Source organism: Mus caroli, unplaced genomic scaffold (genome assembly GCF_978045245.1).
Source record: "Mus caroli unplaced genomic scaffold, Mus_caroli_1 scaffold_4, whole genome shotgun sequence".
NCBI lineage: Eukaryota > Metazoa > Chordata > Mammalia > Rodentia > Muridae > Mus > Mus caroli.
Window position 1 is genome coordinate 125,368,489 of NW_028227259.1, and position 24,935 is coordinate 125,393,423.

The 24,935-nt window shown below is 47.4% G+C and overlaps 1 protein-coding gene across 2 annotated transcripts in view; it reads right to left on the reverse strand.

Annotated features, from left to right (window-relative positions):
• Ptpn11 (protein tyrosine phosphatase non-receptor type 11) overlaps positions 1–23,865 on the reverse strand; it is a 62,740-nt gene extending 38,875 nt beyond the window's left edge. For both annotated transcript variants that reach the window (XM_021162053.3, XM_085837101.1), the window contains exons 1-2: positions 23,647–23,865; positions 3,337–3,459 (exon numbers count right to left, since the gene is read on the reverse strand). In XM_021162053.3, the coding sequence (XP_021017712.1) occupies positions 3,337–3,459; positions 23,647–23,660 (137 nt within the window). In that variant the 5' untranslated portion in view covers positions 23,661–23,865. The remainder of the gene's footprint in view (positions 1–3,336; positions 3,460–23,646) is intronic.
• Positions 23,866–24,935: the final 1,070 nt, after the last annotated feature.

A 24,935-nucleotide genomic window follows, 5' to 3' on the forward strand; every position in this document is an offset into this window, starting at 1 on the left:
ATTCTACTTTGAATGGCTGGCCTAGTTCACGGTCTAGGTTAAGTGACAACATTATTGTCCTTAACAATCAAGGACACAAAAGTAGTTAAAATGAAACGCCCACTCACCTTGTCATGTAGCAACTCATAATCATTTTGTTCAAAGGCAATAAAGTTGAATAAGCACCAAAAGATTTTAAAAATAGACAAATAAAAGACGGAAACTCAAAATATTCAAATAAAAGACGGAAACTCAAAATATTTACCATAAAAATATATCAACAGGACCTGAGTTGGGCTGGAGAGATGGCTTAGCAGGTAAGAGCACTGACTGCTCTTCCAGAGGTCCTGAGTTCAATTCCCAACAACCACATGGTTGCTCACAACCATCTGTAATGAGATCTGATGCCCTCTTCTGGTGTGTCTGAAGAGAACAACAGTGTATTCACATACATAAAATAAATAAATAAATCTTTAAAAATATATCAACAGCCAGGCACTTGGGAGGCTGCAGCGGGAAGGCACTGGGCTACAGAGCAAAGCCATGTTGAAAATAAATTGTGAAAGCTTGCTTTTTTTACATGTGTAAATATTGCCTAAAGAGTATGATGATGCACACCTATTATCCCAGCACTTGGGGGCTGAGCCAGGAGGGTCAGAAGTTTATCTTCAGCCTTCTCTGCATAAGATCATGTCTCAAAAAACACAAAACAAAAGGACTCAACACCAACAACAATCAACAGGACCCAGTAAAATGGCTTAGTGGGTAAAGGTGCTGACCTGCAAACTTAATCTGACAACCTGAGTTCATCCCCAGTCATGCATAGGAGAGAACCAACCCCCAAAGCTGTCCTCTGACCTCTGACCTATCTGACCTATCCATTCATGCCATTGTTTATGCGCGCGCGCACACACACACAATAAATGTTTTTAAAAAACAACTAATTTTTTTTAATTAACACATTAAAAAAAATTGGGGGTAGGAGAGGGGTTTCTAGACAGGGTTTCTCTGTGTAGCCTTGGCTGTCCTGGAACTCAATCTGTAGACCAGGCTGGCCTCGAACTCAGAAATCCGCCTGCCTCTACCTCCTAAATCCTGGGATTAAAGGCGTATGCCACCATGCCCAGCTCCATTAAAAAAAAGTTAATGTTTAAAAAAAAAAAAAAACAAACAAACCTCTGGAGGTGGTGAGCTGGCTCAGCAGAAAAGCCTGACAGCCACAGCCAGGTCCCTGGCAGCCATGGAGACTCTGATGTAGGAGGGAACTGACACGCGAGCACAGAGAGTACACAACAATGGAGAAGTATTCTCAAGCCCTGATGAGTAACAGTTTCATATGCACTCCCTGGTAGGCAACACTGTCCAGTCAGTGCTGACATCTCCTCTACCAAGGTCAGAATGTGCTTACACAGTCACCCTTACTCTCAGGGACAAATGTCACAGTCCTGCATTTTGCTTCAAAGGAATCAAGGAGTCCATGTGCTAGCATTCGCTTTTAATCCTAAAACAGAGGCAAGTAGATCTCTGTGAATTCAAGGCCAGCCTGATCTACACATCAAATTCCAGGCCAGCCAGCCTCGTCTATTGAGGCCCTATGTCATGGATGGATGGATGGGTGGGTGGGTGGATGGATGGATGGACAGACAGATGGATGGATGGGTGGATAGATTCTTCCTAAGTCTCAGTGAGATTCTAAATAAATTCTCAAGGACATGATTTATTCACATTTATATGAACAGTAAGATCTATAAAAATCAAACCCATTTACTGCAGTTTGAACAGCTACAACAGGCATACAGAAAACATCTAGAAAACTTTCCCATATCTGCTCAGAGGGACAGTGAGAATACACCACACTGTCCAGTGGGATGTAAAACAAACCAAAGCTGTCCAATGTCCATCACTGGAAGAATGGAGAAGCGAGTGTGGTGGCACCATTTGACCACCAAGGAGCCAGTACAATAAACAGCTCGATGTCCCAGCATGCAACTCTCGCTCTTCAGTGGATACATGAATTACAGAACTATTAACGCACCAGGCCACAGAGCTCACTAGACAGTGTAGTACACAACACATCATCAGGGGGATCCATGCCAACCTCTGCACAGTGGAGGAGGAGAACAAGACTAGGCAGGGGGCTCACAGGGGACCACATCTACCTCACAGAGGTTTCGTTCTGGACAAATGAAAGTGATGTGAAGAACCTTGCAAAGACTGTTCCAAACTAAGAAAGAAAAACATAGAAAGCAGGTCAAAGGTGAGGAGCCAGGACTCAGCCCTGGAAGCTCCAGGGATGTCTCTCTGCCCAAGGTATTCTCTCTCAGTCCCCTCGGTAAGTAGAACGCCCAGCAGTCCTTTCTAGTACTTCACAAGGCTGTGACTCTGGGAGACCACAAACAAACAAGAGATAGAGGCTGGAGAGAGGGCTCATCAGTTAGGAACACTGGCTGCTCCTCCTGAGGGCCCAACATTCACATGGTGGCTCACAACCACCTGTAACTCCACCTCCAAGAGATATGATGCCCTCTTCTAGCCTCCAAACACACAGGGTACACATACATACGCACAAGCAGAACATTCATACAGATAAAATCTTTTTTTTTAAAGATGTATTTATTTATTATATGTAAGTACACTGTAGCTGTCTTCAGACACTCCAGAAGAGGGAGTCAGATCTCCTTACAGATGGTTGTGAGCCACCATGTGGTTGCTGGGATTTGAACTCAGGACCTTTAGAAGAGCAGTTGGGTGCTCTTACCCGCTGAGCCATTTCACCAGCTCCATACACATAAAATCTTAAAAAAATAAAATAAAAACCGGGTGGTGGTAGCACACGTCTTTTATTCCAGCACTCGGGAGGCAGAGACAGGCGGATTTCTGAGTTTGAGGCCAGCCTGGTCTAAAGAGTGAGTTCCAGGACAGCCAGGGCTACACAGAGAAACCCTGTCTCGAAAAACAAAAATAAATAAACAAATAAATAAATAAAAATAAAAAATAATAATAATAAAATAAATACTGGGCAGTGGTGGCGCACACCTGTAACCCCAGCTCTCAGGAAGCAGAGGCAGGTGATCTCTCTGAATTTGAGACCAGCCTGATCTACAGAGTGAGTTTCAGGACAGCCAGGGTCTATACTGAGATTTTCTGTCTTGAAAAACAAAAACAAAGTAAAAGAAAAGAAAAAAAGAGAAGAGAAAAGAAAAAGCCTAGAAACAGGCCAGAGCCCTGATTGGCTCCACAGTGCTACAGACAGGACAGGCCCCAAACTAAAGGGGAAGAAGCAAGGCAGCCAAGTGTGGCCTCACCTCTCCTCTGGAAATACAGATCATGAGTGTCTCTTGTTACCTCCCAACTTACCTAACAGACAGAGTGAAGTCTCCAGGGTTACTCTTACTGGGCCTTGCTAAAAAACTGCCATCGACTCCTCTGGTCAGCAGGAGATTCTCTGCCTCCACACCAGTGATGTTGGGGTGAAACCATCTTGAGGGAGAAAACCAGGACAATGAGAACCAAAGCACAGCTGAGCACCCTTACCCCACCGTGTGGAGGCTGTGAGTGCCCTTACCCCACCGTGTGGAGGCTGTGAGCACCCCTTACCCCACCGTGTGGAGGCTGTGAGCACCCCTTACCCCACCGTGTGGAGGCTGTGAGCACCCTTACCCCACCGTGTGGAGGCTGTGAGTGCCCTTACCCCACCATGTGGAGGCTGTGATCTGTGGCACCGACAGCTTCCAGGCTCACCCCTGTCCTTCCCTCCTTAGCCCCCTTTCCTGGATGGGACATTGGGATCCTGCACCCTGCAGGCTCAGGAGCGGCATGGCCAGTGGGGCTGGACTGATAACACAGTGCACTGGTGGGTTTGCCTCCCCCAAAAGATCACCCACATAGTCAGGAAATTGTCTGCATGCAAAGAAACCAGACAAGCCCAAACTGTCATAGGTACTGAGGCTTACAGAGTCAGGTTCTCATTGCTGGGGAGGGAGAGGAAAAAGCCAGAACACTTGCAGGGTACCAGACTGTAAAGGAAGACACCCATATAAATTCAACTTTCTAATATATATATGTAGAAAGAAATACATAGATCTACAAACTGAACAAGGTAATTTCCAGAAATAAGTGTAAGCTACCTTCCCACAAAACACTTGTTCCAAAAACAAAACAAACAAAACACCCGATAAACATCATAGGAGAAAACTTTAACAGGATTTCTCTCAAAGAGGTGTCACTATGTAACTATGTACTCAGGCTGGCCTACACCTTGGGTCTCTCCCACTTGCAGCCTCTGGCATAGGATTACAGGTGCACACCATGCCACAGGAACAATCTTAGTCAGCTGGCAGTACCACCTGTTACAGGTAGCAAACTGCATGTCTCCAGATCCCATGATGGGAACTTCACATGCAATGTCCTTTAGAAGACACAAGTGCCCACTGTAGGTGACATTCACTTCAAGGGACTCCCCGGGTTCCAGCAAGTTCTCCTTCATGTCACTGGACAGATGGCTCAGCGGCTAAGAGTACTTACTGTTCTTGCAACAAACCTGAGTTTAGTTTTCCCTAGCACCTACATTCTGTAACTTCAGCTCCAGGGGAAGTGGTGCCCTCTTCTGGCCTCAAATAAATAAATAACATATTTAAGATCTCCTTCATGAAGCCTCAGGTGAGTGAGTCAAGGCCAAGGCAGACCCTGTCTCTGGAGGCTGGCTGACACATCTAAATAGTCCCAGGGAGTAAGCGTCAATACTAATGTTGGGAGCCAAAGGCTGGGGCTGTACCACAGCAGCAGTGTTTGCCTAGCAAGCACGGAGCCTGGATTCACTTCAGCACTGCACAGGGCACACCACATACACCAGAGGGCTTGATCCACACTAAGATGGCATCCAGGAGAAGTGGAAGCCATGCTCACCCACACAGGAAGGAGGAGGTCAACCGAGGCTACATGAGACCCTGACTCCAAAAATAAATAAACAAAACAAAAACAAGGTTTTTGTGTGTTGCTGGGAACAGGATTGAGGCCCTACACACACTAGTCCCATCCCTGAGGTAGTGAGTGAGTGAGGCAAAGACCTAAGCTGCCTGCTAGCCACTCAAGCACCTGGTTCTCAGTAAGCAGCCACATCGGAGCTCATCTTTAAAATAATAAGCACACTCTGTCCCAACAACATGCAAGCTGAGAACAGAAAAGCCCGCAGCAGCCCAACACAGACATCTTACAGGCTTCAGAGGGCTCCAACCTCTGTTCTGAGCACCTCACGTTTGAGCATCAAACTCAAGACTCAAGTCAAAGGAATAAAATGGGAGTTGACTTTTTGTTTTTTGGTTTTTTTGTTTTTTGGAGACAGGGTTTTTCTGTATAGCCCTGGCTCTCCCTGAACTCACTCTGTAGACCAGGCAGGCCTCGAACTCAGAAATCCGCCTGCCTCTGCCTCCCAAGTGCTGGGATTAAAGGCGTGCGCCACCACGCCCGGCTTGTTTGTTTGGTTTTTTTTTTGTTTGTTTTTTGGGAGTTGACTTTTTACTCCTCCAAGAGCTGTTCAAATCCCAGCACTCAGGAGGCAGATGCAGGTGGATCTCTGAGTTTGAGGTCTAGCCTGGCCTACAACGTTCCAGAATAGCCAGGGCTACACAGTGAAACCCTGTCTCAAAAATAAGTAAAGGAAGGAGGAAAGGAGGGATGGAGGGGGTAGCACAGGCAGGCAGAGGCAGGCAGAGGCAGGAAGGCAGGCAGGCAAGTAGGCACCCTCCAGTGGATGAAAAAGCATTTAACAGCAAAGTTTCAAAGGTAGAAATGGAGAACCTGGTGCCACTGTCCTGGTTCAAATCCCAGCTAAGTGAGCTAAATGACTAACCCCTTTTAAGGCAACCATGGCTTAAAAGAGAGTAACTGCCTCCTACTGCACAGAGGGTTGAGAGGGTGGGATCATGTAGTTCCTAAAGCACACAACAGCCTAGAACAGTGCCAGACAGCACTGTCTCCCTGTGGCAGACAGCAGTGCCTACCTTAATCCTCAGGAGCTGGAGGCAGGAGGATCAGAAATTCAAGGTCAGCCTGGGCAAGCTCCTTCATCTGTATGTGGGTGACAGAGTCCCGCACCTGCCCCGGCCTCTGCCTGCAGCTTACCAGATGCTTTCCATTCAGCACTCTTCCTCCACAGCCGAGCCTGTTCTCAGAAACCGACCGACCGACCGACCGACCGACGGCCCCCTCTGCCGGTGTGTGTGAGACTTAGCGGCTGTCCTCTCTAAGCAGAGGCCTGGACTGTAAAGTTCTGTCCGAATCAGCTGGGTGAGGCCCAGCTTTTGCTTTCGCTTTGGAGACACGGTTTCATTCTGAAGTTCAGGCTAACTAGCCTGCAGTCTCACCCTGGTGCTGGGGTCCCAGGCATGGCTCTAAGCCTGGCTCTGGCCATCATCTCCAACTTTCCCTTTAGCTCTTAGGTGATCTGCAGACTTTTCCTGTTTGCAGTGAGAGTCACATTCCTTTTAAACTATTTTGTATGGCTGTGTTCAAGCCACAGCACTCGTGTGCAGATTACAGAATAAACTGGGAGTCGGGGGTGGGGAATGTTCCCTCTTCTACCATGTGTGGCTCCTAAGGATGGAACTCAGGTCATCAGGGTCAACAGCAATGCCTTTACCCACTGAGCCATCTCACCAGCCCTTAGTCATCTTTACACTGTGATAATGGATACCTAGCAGTGTTTGAAAAGTTACCTATAAGCCCATGCCCACAACCACCAGAGTTTTTAGAAGATTTATTCTTTTTTTAAAAAAAAAAAAATTGTAGCCGGGCATAGTAGCGGACACCTTTAATCCCAGCACTTGGGAGGCAGGGGCAGGCGGATTTCTGAGTTCGAGGCCAGCCTGGTCTACAAAGTGAGTTCCAGGACAGCCAGGGCTATACAGAGAAACCCTGTCTCGAAAAACCAAAAAAAAAAAAATTATTATATATGAGTACACTGTAGCTGTCTTCAGACACACCAGAAGGCATCAGATCCCATTACAGATTTACAGATAGTTGTGAGCCACCATGTGGTTGCTGGGAATTGAATTCAAGACTTCTGGAAGAGCAGTGAGTGCTCTTAACCAGTGAGCCATCTCTCCAGCCCAGATTTATTCTTATGTGTATTTTACCAGTGCATCAGATGTGTGCAGTGCACTCAGAGGCCAGAAAGGATGTCAGATTCTCTGAGGTCAGTTGTAAGCTGCCACATGGGTGCTGGGAAGTGAACCCAGGTCCTCTGGAACAGCCACAAGTGCTCTTAACTTCTAGGCTCTCTCTCCAGCCCCCAAACAATCAGGTTATTAAAGGGGAAAATGGTGCCTCGTCTCTATGGACAGTGACACAATCCCAGCCTCGCCCTCTGGCAAGGGCCCTTATTAGTCCTCCTGAGATGAAGATGGTGGGCTCTGCAGTTGCTTCACTGTGCAGTTAGTTATCAGCCTGGGTCCCGTGATTTACCTGATAGCCTCTACTGTCCCCACTGTCCTCTCTTCCTATTTTACAACAGAAAGCTTGTAGTGTTTGGAAAATTACCCTTAAGCCTACAATCATCAGGGCTTTTATTTTTCGTCTCCTTAAGACTACTTGTATTTTGATGTGTGTGTGTGTTTTTTGCTAGTATATCAGGGCTGGAAAAGTGACTTATTAAAGTGCCATCCATGCAAGCATGAGGCTCTGAGTTCAGATCCCCAGTACCAGTGTAAACATTCGAAGGGGAGCAAGGGGAGTGTGTCTGTAACCCTAGTGCTGGAGAAGTGAGGCCAGAGGACTCCTAGAGCTTGCTGGCCGGATGCTCTGGCCAGAACTCTGTGAAGATGGTTCTTCCACTTTTGTGTGGACTGGAGAGTCATTGAGAAACCAACTCTCAAAAATAAAGTGTAGAGAGCCGGGCAGTGGCACACCTTTAATCCCAGCACCTGGAGGCAGAGGCAGGCAGATTTCTGAGTTCAAGGCCAGCCTGGTCTACAGAGTGAGTTCCAGGACAGCCAGAGCTACCCAGAGAAACCCTGTCTCGAAAAACCAAAAAGAAAAAGGAAAAGACCCACAGTCAGGCCATCAGTGGAAAAAGAGGCCCATTGGTCGTGCAAACTTTATCTGCCTCAGTACAGGGGAACGCCAGGGCCAAGAAGGGGGAGTGGGTAGCGGACTTTTGGGATAGCATTGGAAATGTAAATGAAATAAATACCTAATAAAAAAATAAAATTAAAAAAAGAAAAGAAAAGAAAAGAAAGGGGCTGGTGAGATGGCTCAGTGGGTAAGAGCACCCGATTGCTCTTCCGAAGGTCCAGAGTTCAAATCCCAGCAACCACATGATGGCTCACAACCATCCGCAACGAGATCTGGCGCCCTCTTCTGGAGTGTCTGAAGACAGCTACAGTGTACTTACATATAATAAATAAAATCTTTAAAAAAAAAAAAGAAAAGAAAAGAAACAAAGACTCAAATCTGCCACTGAGCAGGCAGATCTCTCCAAATTGAAGGTCAGCCAGGTCTACAGAGCAAGTTCCAGGCCAGCTACTGATACAGTTGAGACTCTAGTCTTCCATCTCCTGGTGGTGGCATCCTCAATTGTACTACTAACTGCTGTTGGCAAAATCCATCATACTTTCATCCCTATGCAATCCTAGTTCCTCATCTCACCTGGCTGCATTTTATGGCTTGAAGGGATGTGAGTGTATGTATGTGTGTGTGCGTGCATGCCTGCCTGTCCTGTGCACACATGCAGGCATACATGAGTGTGCCTTTGTACATATACAAAGGTTGCTCCTTGAACACTCTCCACTTCTTCTTTTGAGGCAAGAGCTCTCACTTGCCCAGGATATACCAAAGAGGTTAGCAACTAGCCTGCCATCAAGCTCCAAGGTTCTACACACTCCACCACTTCCAGTTATTTTACTTAGGATGTATTTATTTTTACTTTATGAGGTTTTTTTTTTGGGGGGGGGCTTACATGCATGTATGTGTCCTGTGTCTGTGCCTGGTACCAGTGAAGGCCAGAAGAGGGGGTTCGATCTCCTGGAACTGAAGTTGTAGACAGTTGTGAGCTGCCACATGAGTTCCCATGTGCCACTGGGAACTGACTCAAGCCTTCTGAAACAGCAGCCAGAGCTCTTCACCACTGGCCAGCTCTGCAGCCCCCATCCAGCTTCTGTTTTAACATGGGTTTGGGGAGCTGGACTCGGGTCCTGTGCTCATAAAGACAGGCAGATAGAAGCCGTTTCTAGCCACTGCTAGAAACTATTCCTCTTCGCCAAGCTGTCCCTGAACTCTGGGCTCAAGCACTCCTCCTCACCTCATAGCTGGAGTTAGGTACCCAGCATGTGCCAGGTTTCATTTATGTGTGTATATGATGCTGGGAACTGAGCCCTCAGCATCACAGACACCCCACAAGTTCTCTATGGGCCACTGAGCCAACCACAGACCATGCCCCTCTGACCTTTGAGACTCAGTATCTTTGGGGATCTTAATGAAAATATAAACATGCTTTCTAAAATTGTTTTAGTTCATTTGTGACTAGTCAGATAAATAGGAACTAGGTAGGTCTGGTAGGGCAAGACTAGAACCCTGTTACCCAGAAGGTAAGAAGACCCCAAGTTCAAGGCTTCCAAGTGAATTCAAAGCCAACCTGAGCAAAACAGTGAGACTCTGTCAAAAAAAAAAAAAGTAAACAGAGTTCCAGCTTCGGATCAGAGGTAGAAGGCTTGCCATATGACACAAGCCCCTAAGTACAATCACAAGGACCACAAGAGAAGGCAGGAGATGGCCAGGCATGGTGGCACAAGCTTTTAATCCCAGCAACTGGAAGGCAAAGGTAGGAAGAGATAAGATCAAAAGCCAGGGCCGGGCAATGGTGGCACATGCCTTTAACCCCAGCACTTGGGAGGCAGAGGCAGGCGGATTTCTGAGTTTGAGGCCAGCCTGGTCTACAGAGTGAGTTCCAGGACAGCCAGGGCTACACAGAGAAACCCTGTCTCGAAAATAAATAAATAAATAAATAAGAAAGATGGAAAGCCAGCTTCTTTCAGACACACAGGTGAACTTATCACAAGTAATTAGCCAGAGCTGGGAGCTCAGCTCAGCAGTAGAAGCACTTGCTACCAAGCCTGAGGACCAGACCCACAGGAGGAAAGAGAACCCACTCCTAACAGGTGTCCTTTGACCTCTACAGATGCAGCCCGAGTAGCACATACAAGAAAGGAATTTTAATTGGGTCTCAGGGTCTTTAGCAGCCTATGTGTGTATATCTCCATGTTCATGCATGATGAGATTGTGTGCACATGTGCTAGACATGCTTCCTCCACATCACCTATGAGAAATTCACACACGGGAGGGAACCCAACCCTTTAACTTAAAATGTGAAGGTCTCCCTGTAGGCAGGCGTGCATTCCTTCTCATGAGCATACAATATTCTATTGTATGAATGTGCCACCGCGGTCAAACCCATGATATAAGAGGTTTGCATAGTTGCTTATGGCTGCTCATATCTACAATAACCACGTTGACGAGGCTAAGGCAGGTAAATCTCTGACACACAGAGGCCAGCCTAGGCAACACAGCAAGACTGTCTCAAAAAAACCCAAAAGCTCAGCCAGGCATGGTGGTGCACATGTGAGATCCCAGCACTCATGAGGGAGAGAAGAATCCAGCCTTGTCTACACAGCAAGTTCCAAGCTAGCCACAGCTACAAAGCCAGACCTTATCTCAGAAAGGAAGGAAGGAAAGAAGGGAGGGAAGAAGGGAAGGAAAGAAATGGAGGCTGGCCGGGCGTGGTGGCGCACGCCTTTAATCCCAGCACTCGGGAGGCAGAGGCAGGCGGATTTCCGAGTTCGAGGCCAGCCTGGTCTACAAAGTGAGTTCCAGGACAGCCAGGGCTACACAGAGAAACCCTGTCTCGAAAAACCAAAAAAAAAAAAAAAAAAAAAAAAAAAAAAAGAAATGGAGGCTGGTCTCATGATAGTGCTACAGCTATCTTTGGACACATGAAAGTCAGATTCTCAGCAGGTAAAGTGCCTGCGTGCCATTCAAGCTTGGCTCTCCACATTTGATCCCCAAAACCTATGTACAGGTGGAAGAGATCCAGCTCCATAAAACTACTCTTTGACCTCCATGTGCACCATAGCAAGCATGCTCCTCTCCACAATAATAAATTACCAATGAGGTTAATCTACCTAAGTAATGTTTCAGTTCTGTTTTGTCTTGAGACAGGGCTATCCTACTTACTGACAGGCAACACTGAGCTCAAAAGATCCCCTGACTCCATCACCAAGCACGGCCACTAGGCTCCACTCAAAGGATTCTTTTGTGTGTAGACATGTGTGCTACTGGACTGAAGCAGCCTAGCACATGCTAAACTCTGAGCTGTATCCCCAGCCCCTAACCACTATGGTAACAAATACTGCTGCTGCCTTAGGAAGGCACACAACTGCGTGCAACTCCATCCTCACTTTTAGCAACACTGCATAAATTACCAAGCACTGTCTGAGCCCCTGACCAGTGGAAAGTGTTTCCATCTCAATTTGCATCTCTGACACCTTTTCATGTTTCCAGTCGGCCGATTTCCTTTCTGAGCTGTCAGCTCATCCAATCCTGTGTTTGTCTTTTAGGTTTTTTAAGATAGGGCTTCATGAATTCAAGCAGCTCTGAACTCCATATAGCTGAAGATGACCTTGAATCCCTTGTGAAGTCTTTCTCAGTACTATGCGGGAACTCGTGGTATAACCAGAACATAGCTGTTAGCTACAAGTGTGGCAGCTAGCTCAGGCTTTGTCCCCTCTTCCTTGGCTGTTTTTTCCTACAGAAGTTCCTCTTGATGGAGATAAGTCTGCCAGATATTTCCATTGTGGGCTCTAAGTTCCTGCCATGCTTAGAGATGAACCTGAGTGAGCACTGTCATGCGCTGAAGTGAGCTATGAGCTAGTACAAGACCAGTGTCATGCACAGCCCAGACCAGAGACTCCGCTTGGAAAGCAGGCACGGCACTGACTTTAGAGAAGAAAATTCTCACAGGCCGGCAAGATGGCTCAGTGGGTAAAGGCGTTTGCCATCACAGCTAACCATCTGAGTTTGGCCCACAGAACCCACATGGTGAAAGGAGAAAAGAGACTCCCACAAGATGTCCTCTGACTTTCACATGTGTCACGATACCTTTGTGCTCTTCCCCAAAACATGCACACACACACACACACACACACACACACACATACACACACACACACACACACACATACACACACACACACACACACATACATACACACACACACACACACACAAGTAAATAAATCATAAGGCCAGTGAGACAGCTCAGGGCTTGTAAAAGCACTTACTGTTGATCCTGGCAACAGCGTTAGGCCCTGGAACCAACATGGTAAAGGAGAGAACCATCTCTTGAATGCTGTCCTCCAACCACACCCAGGGACAGACAGACAAACACACTCACCTTTCTCTCATCCATAAAACAAGAAAGCAAAAATTTTAAAACAAAATAAAAAATTGTAATACAAATCTAAAAAAAAAAAAAAAAGAACCACAGTAAAATCTTGTATTTTATTAGGGCTCTTCCCCTGGGTGATGCACAATTCAGTGCCTAGTGCAGATCTCAAGACCAGCAATTCCATAGGGACAGAGGACTGTCTCTTTCTTTCTCAATGGAACCCAAACTCCTGCAAAGGGCTAGCACACAGCAAGATTTTCTTGGCTAAGGACTAGCACACAGCAAGGTATTCTCAAGTCAGAAGAGCCTCACTCTGCAGCCCAGGGTGCTCTAGAGCCCCAGTCTTCCTGCCTCGGTCTCCCCAACGCTGGAAGACTCAGTGCAGCCTGCAGAGAATGGCTAGTGATTCTAGTGCATCCCTTACACTGGACACACACAGCTGATGAAGCAAGCTCCCATCTACAGGGTGCTGCAGACATGTTAAGAACTTGACGGTTCCCAAATATAGCTGTCTCTTGTGAGACGATGCCGGGGCCTAGCAAACACAGGAGTGGATGTTCACAGTCAGCTATTGGATGTATCACAGGGCTCCCAATGGAGAAGCTAGAGAAAGTACCCAAGGAGCTAAAGGGATCTGCAACCCTATTGTTGGAACAACATGATGTACTAACCGGAACCCTGGAGCTCTTGTCTCTAGCTGCATATGTATCGAAAGATGGCCTAGTCGGCCATCAATGGAAAGAGAGGCCCATTGGACTTGCAAACTTTATATGCCCCAATATAGGGGAATGCCAGGGCCAAAAGAATGGGAATGGGTGGGTAGGGAAGTGGGGGGCGCTATGGGGGACTTTTGGGATAGTATTGGAAATGTAATTGAGGAAATTATGTAATAAAAATATATAAAAAAAAAAAAAAAAAAAAAAAAGAACTTGACGGTTGCCGGGCAGTGGTGGTGCATGCCTTTAATCCTAGTACTTGGGAGGCAGAGGCAGGCGAATTTCTGAGTTCAAGGCCAGCCTGGTCTACAAAGTGAGTTCCTGGACAGCCAGGGATACAGAGAGAAACCCTGTCTTGAAAAACCAAAAGAAAAAAGAAAAAAAGAAAAAGAACTTGATGGTCAGCCAGAGATGTGAAGGAAGAAACATCAGGAATTCAAGGGCAACCTCAGCTACATAAAAAGCATAAGGGTAGCCTGAGCTACATGAGATCCTTTCTCAAAAAGCACAAATTTAGACAGTGGCTATCTAAGGACTTGGTATAAGCTACAAGCTTGTTCCAAATGAGAACTATGAATTCCCATACTCTCGCTAACTTGGCTGGAGAGAACCCTCAGCCATCTCTCTCTGCACTGTTGTACTGCATCCTAACAGCACTTGTCCCAGTTCTCTGTCCCAAGCCCAGCCTTACACAGTGGTGTATATCCATAACCAATACAAACAGAACAATATGGGCCAAGGTTCTTCCCACACAGACGGCAGCTCAAGTGGACCACATGGTGAAGAGCACCAAACAGTGCCCAGGCAAAGGCTTGAAGCTCCCGGCATAACTGGGCATAACTGGGAAGGTCTACTGTGCTCAGCCGGGCAGGAAAAGGCCCAGTCATAACAGCTCTCCAGAGGTCAGTACAGACACAGGAGATAAACTTCACCTTCGACCTTGAACTACAAAAAGAAAGCCATTGTTTCTACTTAGTGCATTTAACAGTTAAAAACAAAAACGAAAGACCCACATTTTGGAATTCTCTTCCACAAAGCCAACATGTATATATATCCATTTTCATTCATTATCATGAGCTGTACTTTTATAAAATTAAATATGCAGAGTAAGGCTGAAATGCTAGATTATCCTCTGGGCCTAAACACTTAGACAAGAAAGCAGAAGAAAGAATGCAGATCTGAAGTCTGAGTTGGTTTTATTTGGGGGATTTGTCTATTTGTTTGTTGAGACTTTATTTTTGTTTTATGTATGGGATGTTTTGCCTGAAGTGCCTGGGGACTGTTGAGAGGGAGGCTCAGGAAGAGGATGTTGATTGCCTAGAACTGGAGTTACTGACCATGGTGGAGTTAGCCACCACGAGTGTGCGTACAGTCCTCTGCAAGAGTAACAAGTGCTTTTAACCACTAAGCTGGCTCTCCAGCCCCAAGTTTTCTCAATATGCAATCTAACTGGAACAGAGATACTTTAACGTGTATAACATCAGTAACAATGCTGGAGGTTGTTTATTCCCAGACAGCTAGGGCTGCACAGAAAGTCACCTCCTCTCAGAAGGAGAAAAAGGAAATGTACAGCATGTGACATATTCCTGTAATCCCAGCTACTAGGAGGTTGAGGCAGGAGGACTGTGAGTTCAAGGCCAGCCTGGGCTACATAAAGGTAAAGGTCACCCTGGGCTACATAAACTGTGCCAGGCCCACCTGGTGAGATCCTGTCTCCAACTAAAATTTAGAGCCAATATATCTGTAACGCCAGTCCCAGGAGATCCATCTCCCTGCTTTGGCTTCCTCAGAGGCACACAGTACATAGATATACATACAAACAGAACGTCCATACACATAAAAATAAATAACATTTTGTAAACCTTACTAAAATTTGGAGCCACACATGGTGGTAAGCCCCTATCACCCCCAGCTCTCAGGAGGGAAAAGTGGAACTGCCCACAGCTTGTGCCAGGCGGGCTATCCAGGACCACAGAGATGCATACACATAAAGGTGAGTGAAAACTAGATTCACAAGGATTGGGGTGGGGTGAGGGGAGGATATGGATGGCTCCATGGTTGGAGCTCTTGCCGCCCTTACACCTGTGCTCACATTCACACACCCCACATTAAAGACACACACAGAATTTTAAAAAGTAAAAATCTTTAAGTTCAAATTTAAATTCCAAAGAAAAAAGTACATTTTTTTAAAAAAACTTCTAAATTATACTATAAATTTTAAAAGGTTTGTATATTTTAAAAACACTATAAAGTTAACTTTTTTTTTGAGGCTAGCCTGGTCTACAGAGTGAGTTCCAGGACAGCCAGGGCTACACAGTGCAATCCTATCTTGGAAAGAGGGGGGTGGGGAGGAAGGAGAAAGAGAAACAAAACACCTTTTTTTCTGAGACACTGTTTCATTGTGTAACCTGGGCTAGCCTCTAACTGGCAATCCTCCTGCCTCAGCCTCCAAGCTGCTAGTATTACAGTAAGCAACCATATGCCATCTGGAAGTAACTTAATCATTGGTCTGCTATTTATTTCAAACTCAGGGATGGCTGGGTCCTCACCCTAGCTATCTCAGTCTCCTCCCTTCCCTACAGCATCCACTATGGACACAGATGTAGGTGTGGGAGGTACTGTGAGAGCCACCTCCGTGTGTGCCTCAGGTGAGGTCCAGTAAACATCGCTTTACCCCTCAACAGGATCAGAAGCAGGCGACAGGACAGGTAGCCCTTTCCTTACCCTTCTATTAAATAAACTGCAGTATTTCATTTACAACTTATAATTATGCCCATCCTGTTATTGAGAGTAAGAAGAGAGTGATGTTTGGGAGAACGGTAGGAACCAGTATTTAGTGCAGAGGCCCAACACAGGCAAGGTTTAATAAGCATTAGTTTCCCACCGCTGTGGATGTCCGGAGGGACAGCGCTCTCATGCGTAATTAGGATCGTTTCCACAAGCCATTTAGTGTGTCATTACGCTCCACTGTCCTTCCAGACACTTTGCTTCCTCCTCATGTGGCTCGGGGACTGTCCCTATGGTTTTCAAACACATCTTCACCAATCGAAGTTTCCATGCTGGGTGCCATCCCCTTGGGCCTGAATACACAGAAAGTCAACTCTGCTCTTAGCTAATTTTTAAAATAGCATTTCTGATGAGCAAAGCCTTCCCTCAACTATGAGGATAATAAGCTAGCTCTGCAGACAGCAGCATGCTGACTAGGAGCCGCTGCTGAGATGTTAGCTGGGAGACTAATGAGGGGATGAAGAGGAAAGTGCATTTGTAGGACTAGCATGGAGGGCTCTGTGCACTTGAGTTTGGGGGTTGTTCTTAGTTTCTGATTTATTATTATTATTATGTGTGTGTGAAGTGTGTGTATGAGTGTAGCTGCAAGCCACAGTATGCTACAGGTCAGAGGGCAGCTGTGGGAGTCAGGACTGAATTCCGTTGCTTAGGCATTGTGCAGCCCAAGCCGTGCCTTCTACAAGGCCCTGCACTTGTTTTTGGTTTTAGGAGATCGTTTCTGGGTTTGTTGTTATTGTTTTGAAACAGGGTTTCATGTAGCCCAAGCTATCCAGTCTCAAACTCCTGATCCTCCTGCCTCCACCACCCAAGTGTTATGACTCTAAACATGGACCACCTGAGACTGGCTCAAGTTCTTCAGACATTAGGTACTGAAACCAACACCTGGTACCTAGCTAGCAGAGTTTACCACAGTAGGGACTGACTACCCACAAACCACCACAGTAGCACCGCCATGAGCAGTGTCTATGCTAGCTAAGGAAGAAAGGCACACACAAGTCCATTTGAGTTTATCAATGAAGTGGCTGATATTTACTGACCAACAAGACTCTGGAGGATGGCTGGGGAGTAGTGTGCGTGCGTGCATCTAAGCATCCCCAGCAGAGGAGGATGGCTGGGGAGTAGTGTGCATGCGTGCATCTAAGCATCCCCAGCAAAGGTACTTATGAAAAAGAGCCTCAAGTCAGCTTCTGAAACATGCCCTCTGCTGAGAGGACTTGAAGAAATGAATGGCATACAATAAAGTTACACTCAAACCAGGCAGAAGCCCAGCAATGAGGACTCTAAGTTCGAGGCCAGTTCTGCTACACAGCAAGTCCTGGAGGCCAGCCTGGGCACGGGAAGCCCTGTCTCGAAACACCAAAGGAACAAAATCTGGCGTGAGAGTAGAGTCTATCATCCCAGCATTCACAGGGTGGAGGTAGATGGACTGAGAAGTTCAAGGTCATCTTCCATTCCATAGAGGTGGGATGGATACTATTAGAAGGGTATTCAAAGAGAATCTAAATCCTCGGATAGAGACCAGGCACGTAGCTCAGTGGTAGAGCACTTGCCTAACATGCAGGAGAGCCTAGGTTCAATCCTAGCATTGCATTAAGAAATTAATTAATCAATCAATCCAAGCTGTGCACCACCACACAGTAATAATAGATAGAACTCAGTAAAACAAATGCTGAGGTAACAACAGGACCCACGAGACAGTGCTGACATCTGCTCTGAGAGCTTCCCGCCCCAGGACACAGGAAGAGCAGCTGCAGCAAGGAGGGGTTAGAGTTGGAGGTCCACAGTCTCCTCTCAGCTCCTTGCCAGCAAATAAGTGACCCTGTTCTACCCTTCTCACCTCTAGCCCCAGAAAAATCACGTGCCTTGCAGCAGGAACACCACAGCTTGGTACTCCCCTAGTTACATGTGAAGGCTAAGTCAGGAAGAAAAGCAGTCATTAGGGACGAGCAATCTAAGCTACAAAAAAAAAAAAAAAAAAAAAATTGTGAGAGCAGCTCTTCTCAGTCCGGTAGCAGACGCTCTGTCCAGATAAGTCACTGTCTTCTGGCGTCTCACTGGTCAGCATCTCCGCTCTGATGACAGGGCAATAAAAGAAAACGGCCTCCAGAAGCCAATTTCCACAGAGTGCTTCTCCCCCACTTCAAAGCCTCGCTCTGTCTGATCTCACTGAACCCCCTCCTGCGTTCCTGCCTTCCCAGGAGCCAGAAGGATATTTTTAAACAGATCAGCTCTCGCCACTCCCCATCACATCCTTCTAAGGCTTTTCACTGCTCTGGGGTGCACATGACACTGACGACCTTAGGAGTACCCACGGGGCTGTGGGGGAAGCTAAGTGGTAGAGTACAGGCTCAGCTACAAGAGGCCTTAGGTTCCATTCCCAGCACAAGAAAGGAAAAAAAAAATTTTTTAATTAAAAAAAAAAAAAGTATTCCTGTATGGTTTAATCCCTACCACATATGCACCCCTAGTTCCACGGGCACTGCTCCCTCCTGCTCACCAAACACACCTGAAACTTCCCCAGCTCAGTTCCTCTAAACCACGGATTCCTCAGACCTGGAACACTCAGTGCCTAGCCCAGGAGCTGGCATACAGTAACCCCACCTTGAGATCAAAGAACAATAGGTGGGGTATGCCCCTAATCGCAATACTCAGGAGTCCTAATAAGCATGGGTTAGGTGAGACCCTGTCTCTAAATAAACAAATGAGCCAGGCGTGTGGCACACACCTATAATCCCAGCACTATGGGGCTGCAGGAGGATCAAGAGTTTGAAAGCATCCTCAGCTAACTAAGTTTTAGACCAGACAAGCTACACTCGACCTGTCACAATGAACAAAATAAACTCACCAGTGAAAGAACAGACATTTCATTCCTGTGGCTGATACAGTAAGGACTTGCTTTTGTTTCCTACACCCCAGGCAGGCCTCAAATTCACAGCAATTCTCTTGCCTCAGGCTCCTGGGTGCTGGGATTACAGGTGTGCACCATCAAACCTGGAATTATCTTTAACACAGACTTGTAGATGACATCCTCTGTAGACTTGAAGATGTAGGTTAGTGATAGAGTGTTTGCCTAATATGCTAAGGCTCTGAATCCAAGGCCAGCACTACAAACACTGAAGTACAGTATGGTAGCACATGCCTGTAAGGCCAGCACTCAAGAGACACTAAAGCAGGAGGATTCTGAGACCAGTCTGAACTATTCAGAGACACCCTGTCTCTAATTAAAACAGACTATGTGCAGCTAGTGAGGGGATGCTAGCCAGCTGACAGGCCTGCCTCTGGCAGGTCTTGCCCTTATCCCCATTCCCTGACTTGCTAAATAACTGTTAGATTATATTCTTAAAGCCAGCCACCAAGGCCTATTCCCTTATTTGGCCACTTCCTCCTCCTGAGGCTGACTCCCAAGCTCCAGCTATCAAAGTATTGAGGTCCAGCAATCAAAAGTCCCCTTTGTCTCACCTAATTAACATGCCTAATTAAAATTAAGCACCTCAGAGCCAGGCGTGGTGGCGCACACCTTTAATCCCAGCACTCGGGAGGCAGAGGCAGGCAGATTTCTGAGTTCGAGGCCAGCCTGGTCTACAGAGTGAGTTCCAGAACAGCCAGGGCTACACAGAGAAACCCTGTCTCGGGAGAAAAAAAATTACATACCTCATCTTAACATATGGTTACCCTTTTTACCTTTATAAACCACCATTTTCCTATGGGTCATGGGCTGTCTCCTCTCTATCCAAAGGCTGTAGTCCCCTGGGACAAATACCCCTGCCTTCTCTTCTCCTTCATCCACTATCTCCTGACTTTGACTCTTATTTCTTGCCCTGTTTCTCTGGAGCAAATAAATCTCCTTGTGCTGAGAATCTGGTCCTGAGCCAGTCCCCACACACACATTACCTAAGTACATACAAACATATATAACTGCACCTAAGTGTACATTACAATGCAGTCAAACAAATGTGTTCTACATGGCATCATCACACACTGATCAGCTGCAGATCTCAACGTGGTATTAGTTTCATCCACCTCATTTGGTGTTGGTAAAGAAGTTGGATTCCTTCATAAACTCAATGCTCCTTGCAAAGATGCACAATCCACAGCCCCCTTCCCAAGACAGCATTGCCAAGAACCACAGCAACTTTGCTTAACACACACAATACTCTCGAAGTCACAATAATGAACTGGGCTGCACTTTAAAACATCTGAACCCATCTGAGGGGTCTTAAGCCCCAATACAATGGAAACCCCCTAGTAACTGCCCAACAACAGTGTTTGCCCTTCCCCTAAAAATGTCATTCTCAGATGGCAAGTGCTGCCTGTGTCTCCTAAAGCACAGAGCACTCAGCTCAGTGTCCCTATTGTTCTGTGACGGCCTATGTCCACCAGGGCCTCCTAGTGACAATTACAAACAAGAGTTGGCTCTGCCTTTCCAAGATCATGTGCATCTCCTAACAGTGTACACATTGAGCATGATCAAGAATGGAAAGCAATTGGTACAGCCTGTGCCCTTGGGCAACGCAAGCCCAAACCCAGACTCTTTGTAGGGTCACACCAAGAATAAAGACAGCGAGGCACACTGGAGAGACTCGGGCACTGCTGGTTCTCCCCAGGGAGATAACCAACGTGGCTGCCAGGGAGCACCTGGGACAAAATGTACTTGCCCTGCAATGACAAACCAGAACCCTCCAGTCTGAGGACAGTTCAACATTCCACCCTCCACTCCAGCCAGCACTTGTATCTTAGAGGAACAGAAAGCGACTGAAGAGAGAAGACTGGCGAGGGCAGGCAGTGGTGTCAGCCGGGGGAGAGCAAGGTAGGGCACAGGACAGCTGGAACATCTAAGTCCACCGTCCTCTCAGCTAGATGGCCCGGGACCAGCCACTCAATTACTCCATGCTTTAGTTTCCCTCCCCACCTTCAAGGTTGGGAAGCCAACACGACGATTATACCCACATGTTGGCTTCGGAATGCTCACAGAAACGTAGTCTGCAATACTAATCAAAATGAACCCTTTTCCGACTAGCGCTGGTACCACTCAGGAAGATCTCTGTGCACTCAAGGACAGCTTGTTCTTCGTAGCAAGTTCTAGGCCAACCAGAATGGCATGGTGAGACCTCATCTAGCTTTACCATGACAATTAAGTAAAACAAGCATCAATATGGTGTCTGCCATCCAAGTGTCAGTTCCTATGATCACTTCCTCAAAATGACCTTCCCTGAATCCCCATCGGAACTCAAGAGTGTTCTCAGATCCTCAGGCCAGCACGATGGCTCCATGTGTAACTGTACTCTAACAACCTCAGTTCCAGAGATTCTCCCTAGAATGCAACTGTTTTCTGACTTACACACACACACCACCGAGATCATGGAAAAAACAAAAAACCAAAACATGTGCCAGCTACAAACAGTTGCTGCTCTTGCAAAGGACCCAAGTTTCATTCCCAGAACTCATGGGAGGCAACTTAAAACCACCTCATAACTACAAGTCCAAGGGATCTGACACACTCCTCTGAACACTGCAGACACAGATACACACACACACACACAATTAAACAAAATTTTTTTTTCTTTAAAAAAAAAAAAAAGAGCCGGGCGTGGTGGCGCACGCCTTTAATCCCAGCACTCGGGAGGCAGAGGCAGGCGGATTTCTGAGTTCGAGGCCAGCCTGGTCTACAAAGTGAGTGCCAGGACAGCCAGGGCTACACAGAGAAACCCTGTCTCGAAAAACCAAAAAAAAAAAAAAAAGAACTAAGACCATTTGGAACTGACATGAAGATACAGAAATATCCATGGAAGAGAACCGAGTCAAGAAACAAACTCACAATAAGGACAAGTGTTCTTCGACAATGGAGCAGACTCTACCTGTGGAGAGGCTCCCCAGCAGTGTTGCTGGGACAATGGACGGCCACTCGGAATAGAAAGCAGGTACCCACACAATAATCAATCACCAGCCCCAGAGGGAATGGAGGCAGGCGCACGCTGCCTACGCCTACAAGATACCCATACAAGTAAAATCAGAATAAATCTTTATCAAACAAGGAAATCAGGACTCAAAGCTATGGACAAGCTGTATGCAGCTCTCCCGGAGTAAAACTGGAAAGTAAACAGTGACAGCCCCATTGCAAACAGGCTGCAAGCGCCTGTACACAGTAAACCCAACCGTTCAGCTTGCAGATAGCTACAGGAGAGGTGAGGCTGCGCTGACGCCTCTGCAGCAGCATTCACAGAATCACATGTGAGTGACAAACTCGAGACAGCCAAAGGTCCTCAGAAAGGATAAATAAGCAGCCCCACAACGGCATGTTGTTCAAACAGCAGCAGCGAGCAACGAACGCTCAGACAAAACGGAAAGCGAACGCTAAGCCGGGGTGTGGCGGCACGTGGTACCAAGTCTGACAGCCTGAGTTCCATCCCTGGAACCTGGATGGTAGAGAGAGAGCCAATTTCTACATGTTGTCTTCCGACCTACAAATGCTTACCATGACATGGGCCCACACACAGTGAAGAAATATATGTTTAAAAAAATTTTTTTTTCAATAATAAAAATCAGGACCCCCCCCCAACGCAAAAAAAAAAAAAAAAAAAAACCAACAGTCCATATTAGTGTAATGCCATTAATCTAAAATTCTAAGAAAGGTAGCACCAGAACTGTGGTCTGAGGGAAAGCAGAGGACTGGTAAGACCAAGCTGAGGGAAACCTCACCAGGAGTTGTGGATACGTGCATTATCTTGACTGCTGTAATGGTCTCAAGTATACACAGAAGTCAAGGTTTAATCAAACTGTCCGCCGAATCAGGTGCAACTTATCTCAATAAAGCTGATTTTAAAACTAAAGAAAACAAACAAAAAAACAACAAAAAAAATGAAAAAAAAAAAAAAAACTAAAGAAAACAAGCACTTATAGTGTGATCCGTCCTGTAACCCCAGCGCTAAGGAGGTTGAGATAAAGGGGAAATGTACACTGGATGCTAACCTGGGCAACACAGTGAGAGATTTGCACCTCTTACCAGGTAACATGCCACAATGTACTTCATCCTGAAAACTCAATTTGGTCGTGTTTAGGAAAGGGATTCCACCACCCACCTCGTACCACTGCAGTTGTTAAGCTGGCTTCTAGTAAGAGCAAAGTCAATGTCATTAATGGAGTCTCGTTACCCAGAAGTGGAAACTCACTCATTCGCCTCCAATCTAAGCTTCAAATCCTGTCCTGTGACGAGCACGTTATTCCCGAGCCTCAGTTTCCACGTTCGTCAAACGGAGGGGACAATCCCACGACCAGATACGGTTCCCTTTCCTCCCACCTTTCAAAGCAAAGATCACAGTGGGGAAGGAACACTCCCAGCGGCTGCAGAGAGCTTCAGTTTTCCCACTTCTGGCACTTGGGGGCGAGAGCGAAGACGCGAAAAGGGGGCACCTGAAAGGGTCCTGTGTGAAGGCCCCGCGGTGGCCCGGGCGCCTTCCCGAGCGCGCGGGGTTATTTCGGAATCCCCAGGAGGCGACGCTCATGAGGCAATGGGTCAGGAATGCGGCGGCCGGCCGGGGCCGCGGGTGTCCCCACGGGCATCCCGGGCCGCGGGAGCAGGAACTCGGGGCGGCAGGAAATGAATGGGGACCCGCGGACGGGGCGGCGGGGAAGCCAAGCAGACGGGGAGTCCCCGGTGTGACCCCCGGCGGCCCGCGCAGTCCAGAGGCAGCGGGGACCCAGGCCGCGGCCCGGCCCCTGCGGGCGGCTCACCTCCGCGATGTCATGTTCCTCCCGCCTCCGGCTCCGCACGGACCCGCTGCTCGCTCAGGCTCCGCGGGGCACCGTCACATGGAGGGGGCCCGAGTGAGGCCCCGCTCCGGAGCCGACACGGGTGCGGGCAGAGCCGGCCGGTCGCGCGCGCACAACCCCCTGCCAGGCCTGGATCCCGGACACTGCGCGGCCGCCCCGCCGCCCGGCTCGCTCCGCCCTCGCCTGCGCCCCCGCCCCTGGCCGCCGGCGCCTGCGTGACGTCATCGCGCGCCGCCGCCACGGCCACTTTCTGCTTCCGGTTTGCGGGGCCCTGAGCAGTACTAGAGGGGGGTTGAGGTGGGATTCCTCCTCTGAGTCGGTGCGGCTACACCCGTGAACGCCTGGGCGATCTTTCTAAACGGGGACGTCGCACATCGGTGCGAGGACACAATACGCATCCAGGGCGGCTGCACACGGGAAAGAAGCAAACAAATAAGTAGGGAGGAGGAACACGAGTTCGATTCCCAACAACTACCTGTATGAGGCAGCCCACAACCTCCTGTAAATTCGGTTCTACCGGATCCGCCTTTCTCTTCTTGTGACTCCTCCGGCCTGCACTCACGGGCACATATTCATGCACATAATGCTTTATGATTTACTCCTTTTGCCGGGCAAGGTGGCGTACGCCTTTAATCCCAGCACTAGGGAGGCAATAGCAAGTGGATCACTGTTGAGATCGAGGCCAGCCTGGTCTGTATAGTGAGTTCCAGGACAGCTAAGTAGGGAGACCCTGTCAAAAAGCAATTATATATATAATATATCTTTTTGTATTTTTTTAATGTTTAGTGTATTAGTGGTTGCCTTGCATGTAAGTATGTGTGTAACTGCATGAGTGCCTAGAGCCCAAGATCTGAAAAGAACAACAGTCCCTGGAACTGGAGTTACAGGCAGTTGTGAGCTGTCATGTGGGTGCTGGAAACAAAACTCAAGACCTCTGAAAAAGCACTCAGTATTCTTAACTGCTGAGCCATCTCACCAGCCTCTCCCGTTGAATATTTTTTTGTTTTGTTTGTTTCTGAGAAAAGAGACAACCTATACACCACGGCCATACTTTTACAACTTGAACTAAAATGAACACAAATGTCTTCTCTTTTTGCCATTTCACCCATACCGGGATTAGCAATCCTAACAAGTGATCCTTTTTCTAAATTAAGAAATCTGACCTTTTCACTTCAAAGAAGCACTTCATAACTTCTCCTTCCGAATGTCCAAATTGTTAGTACCAGGACACTGCTACGGGGGTTGGGGAG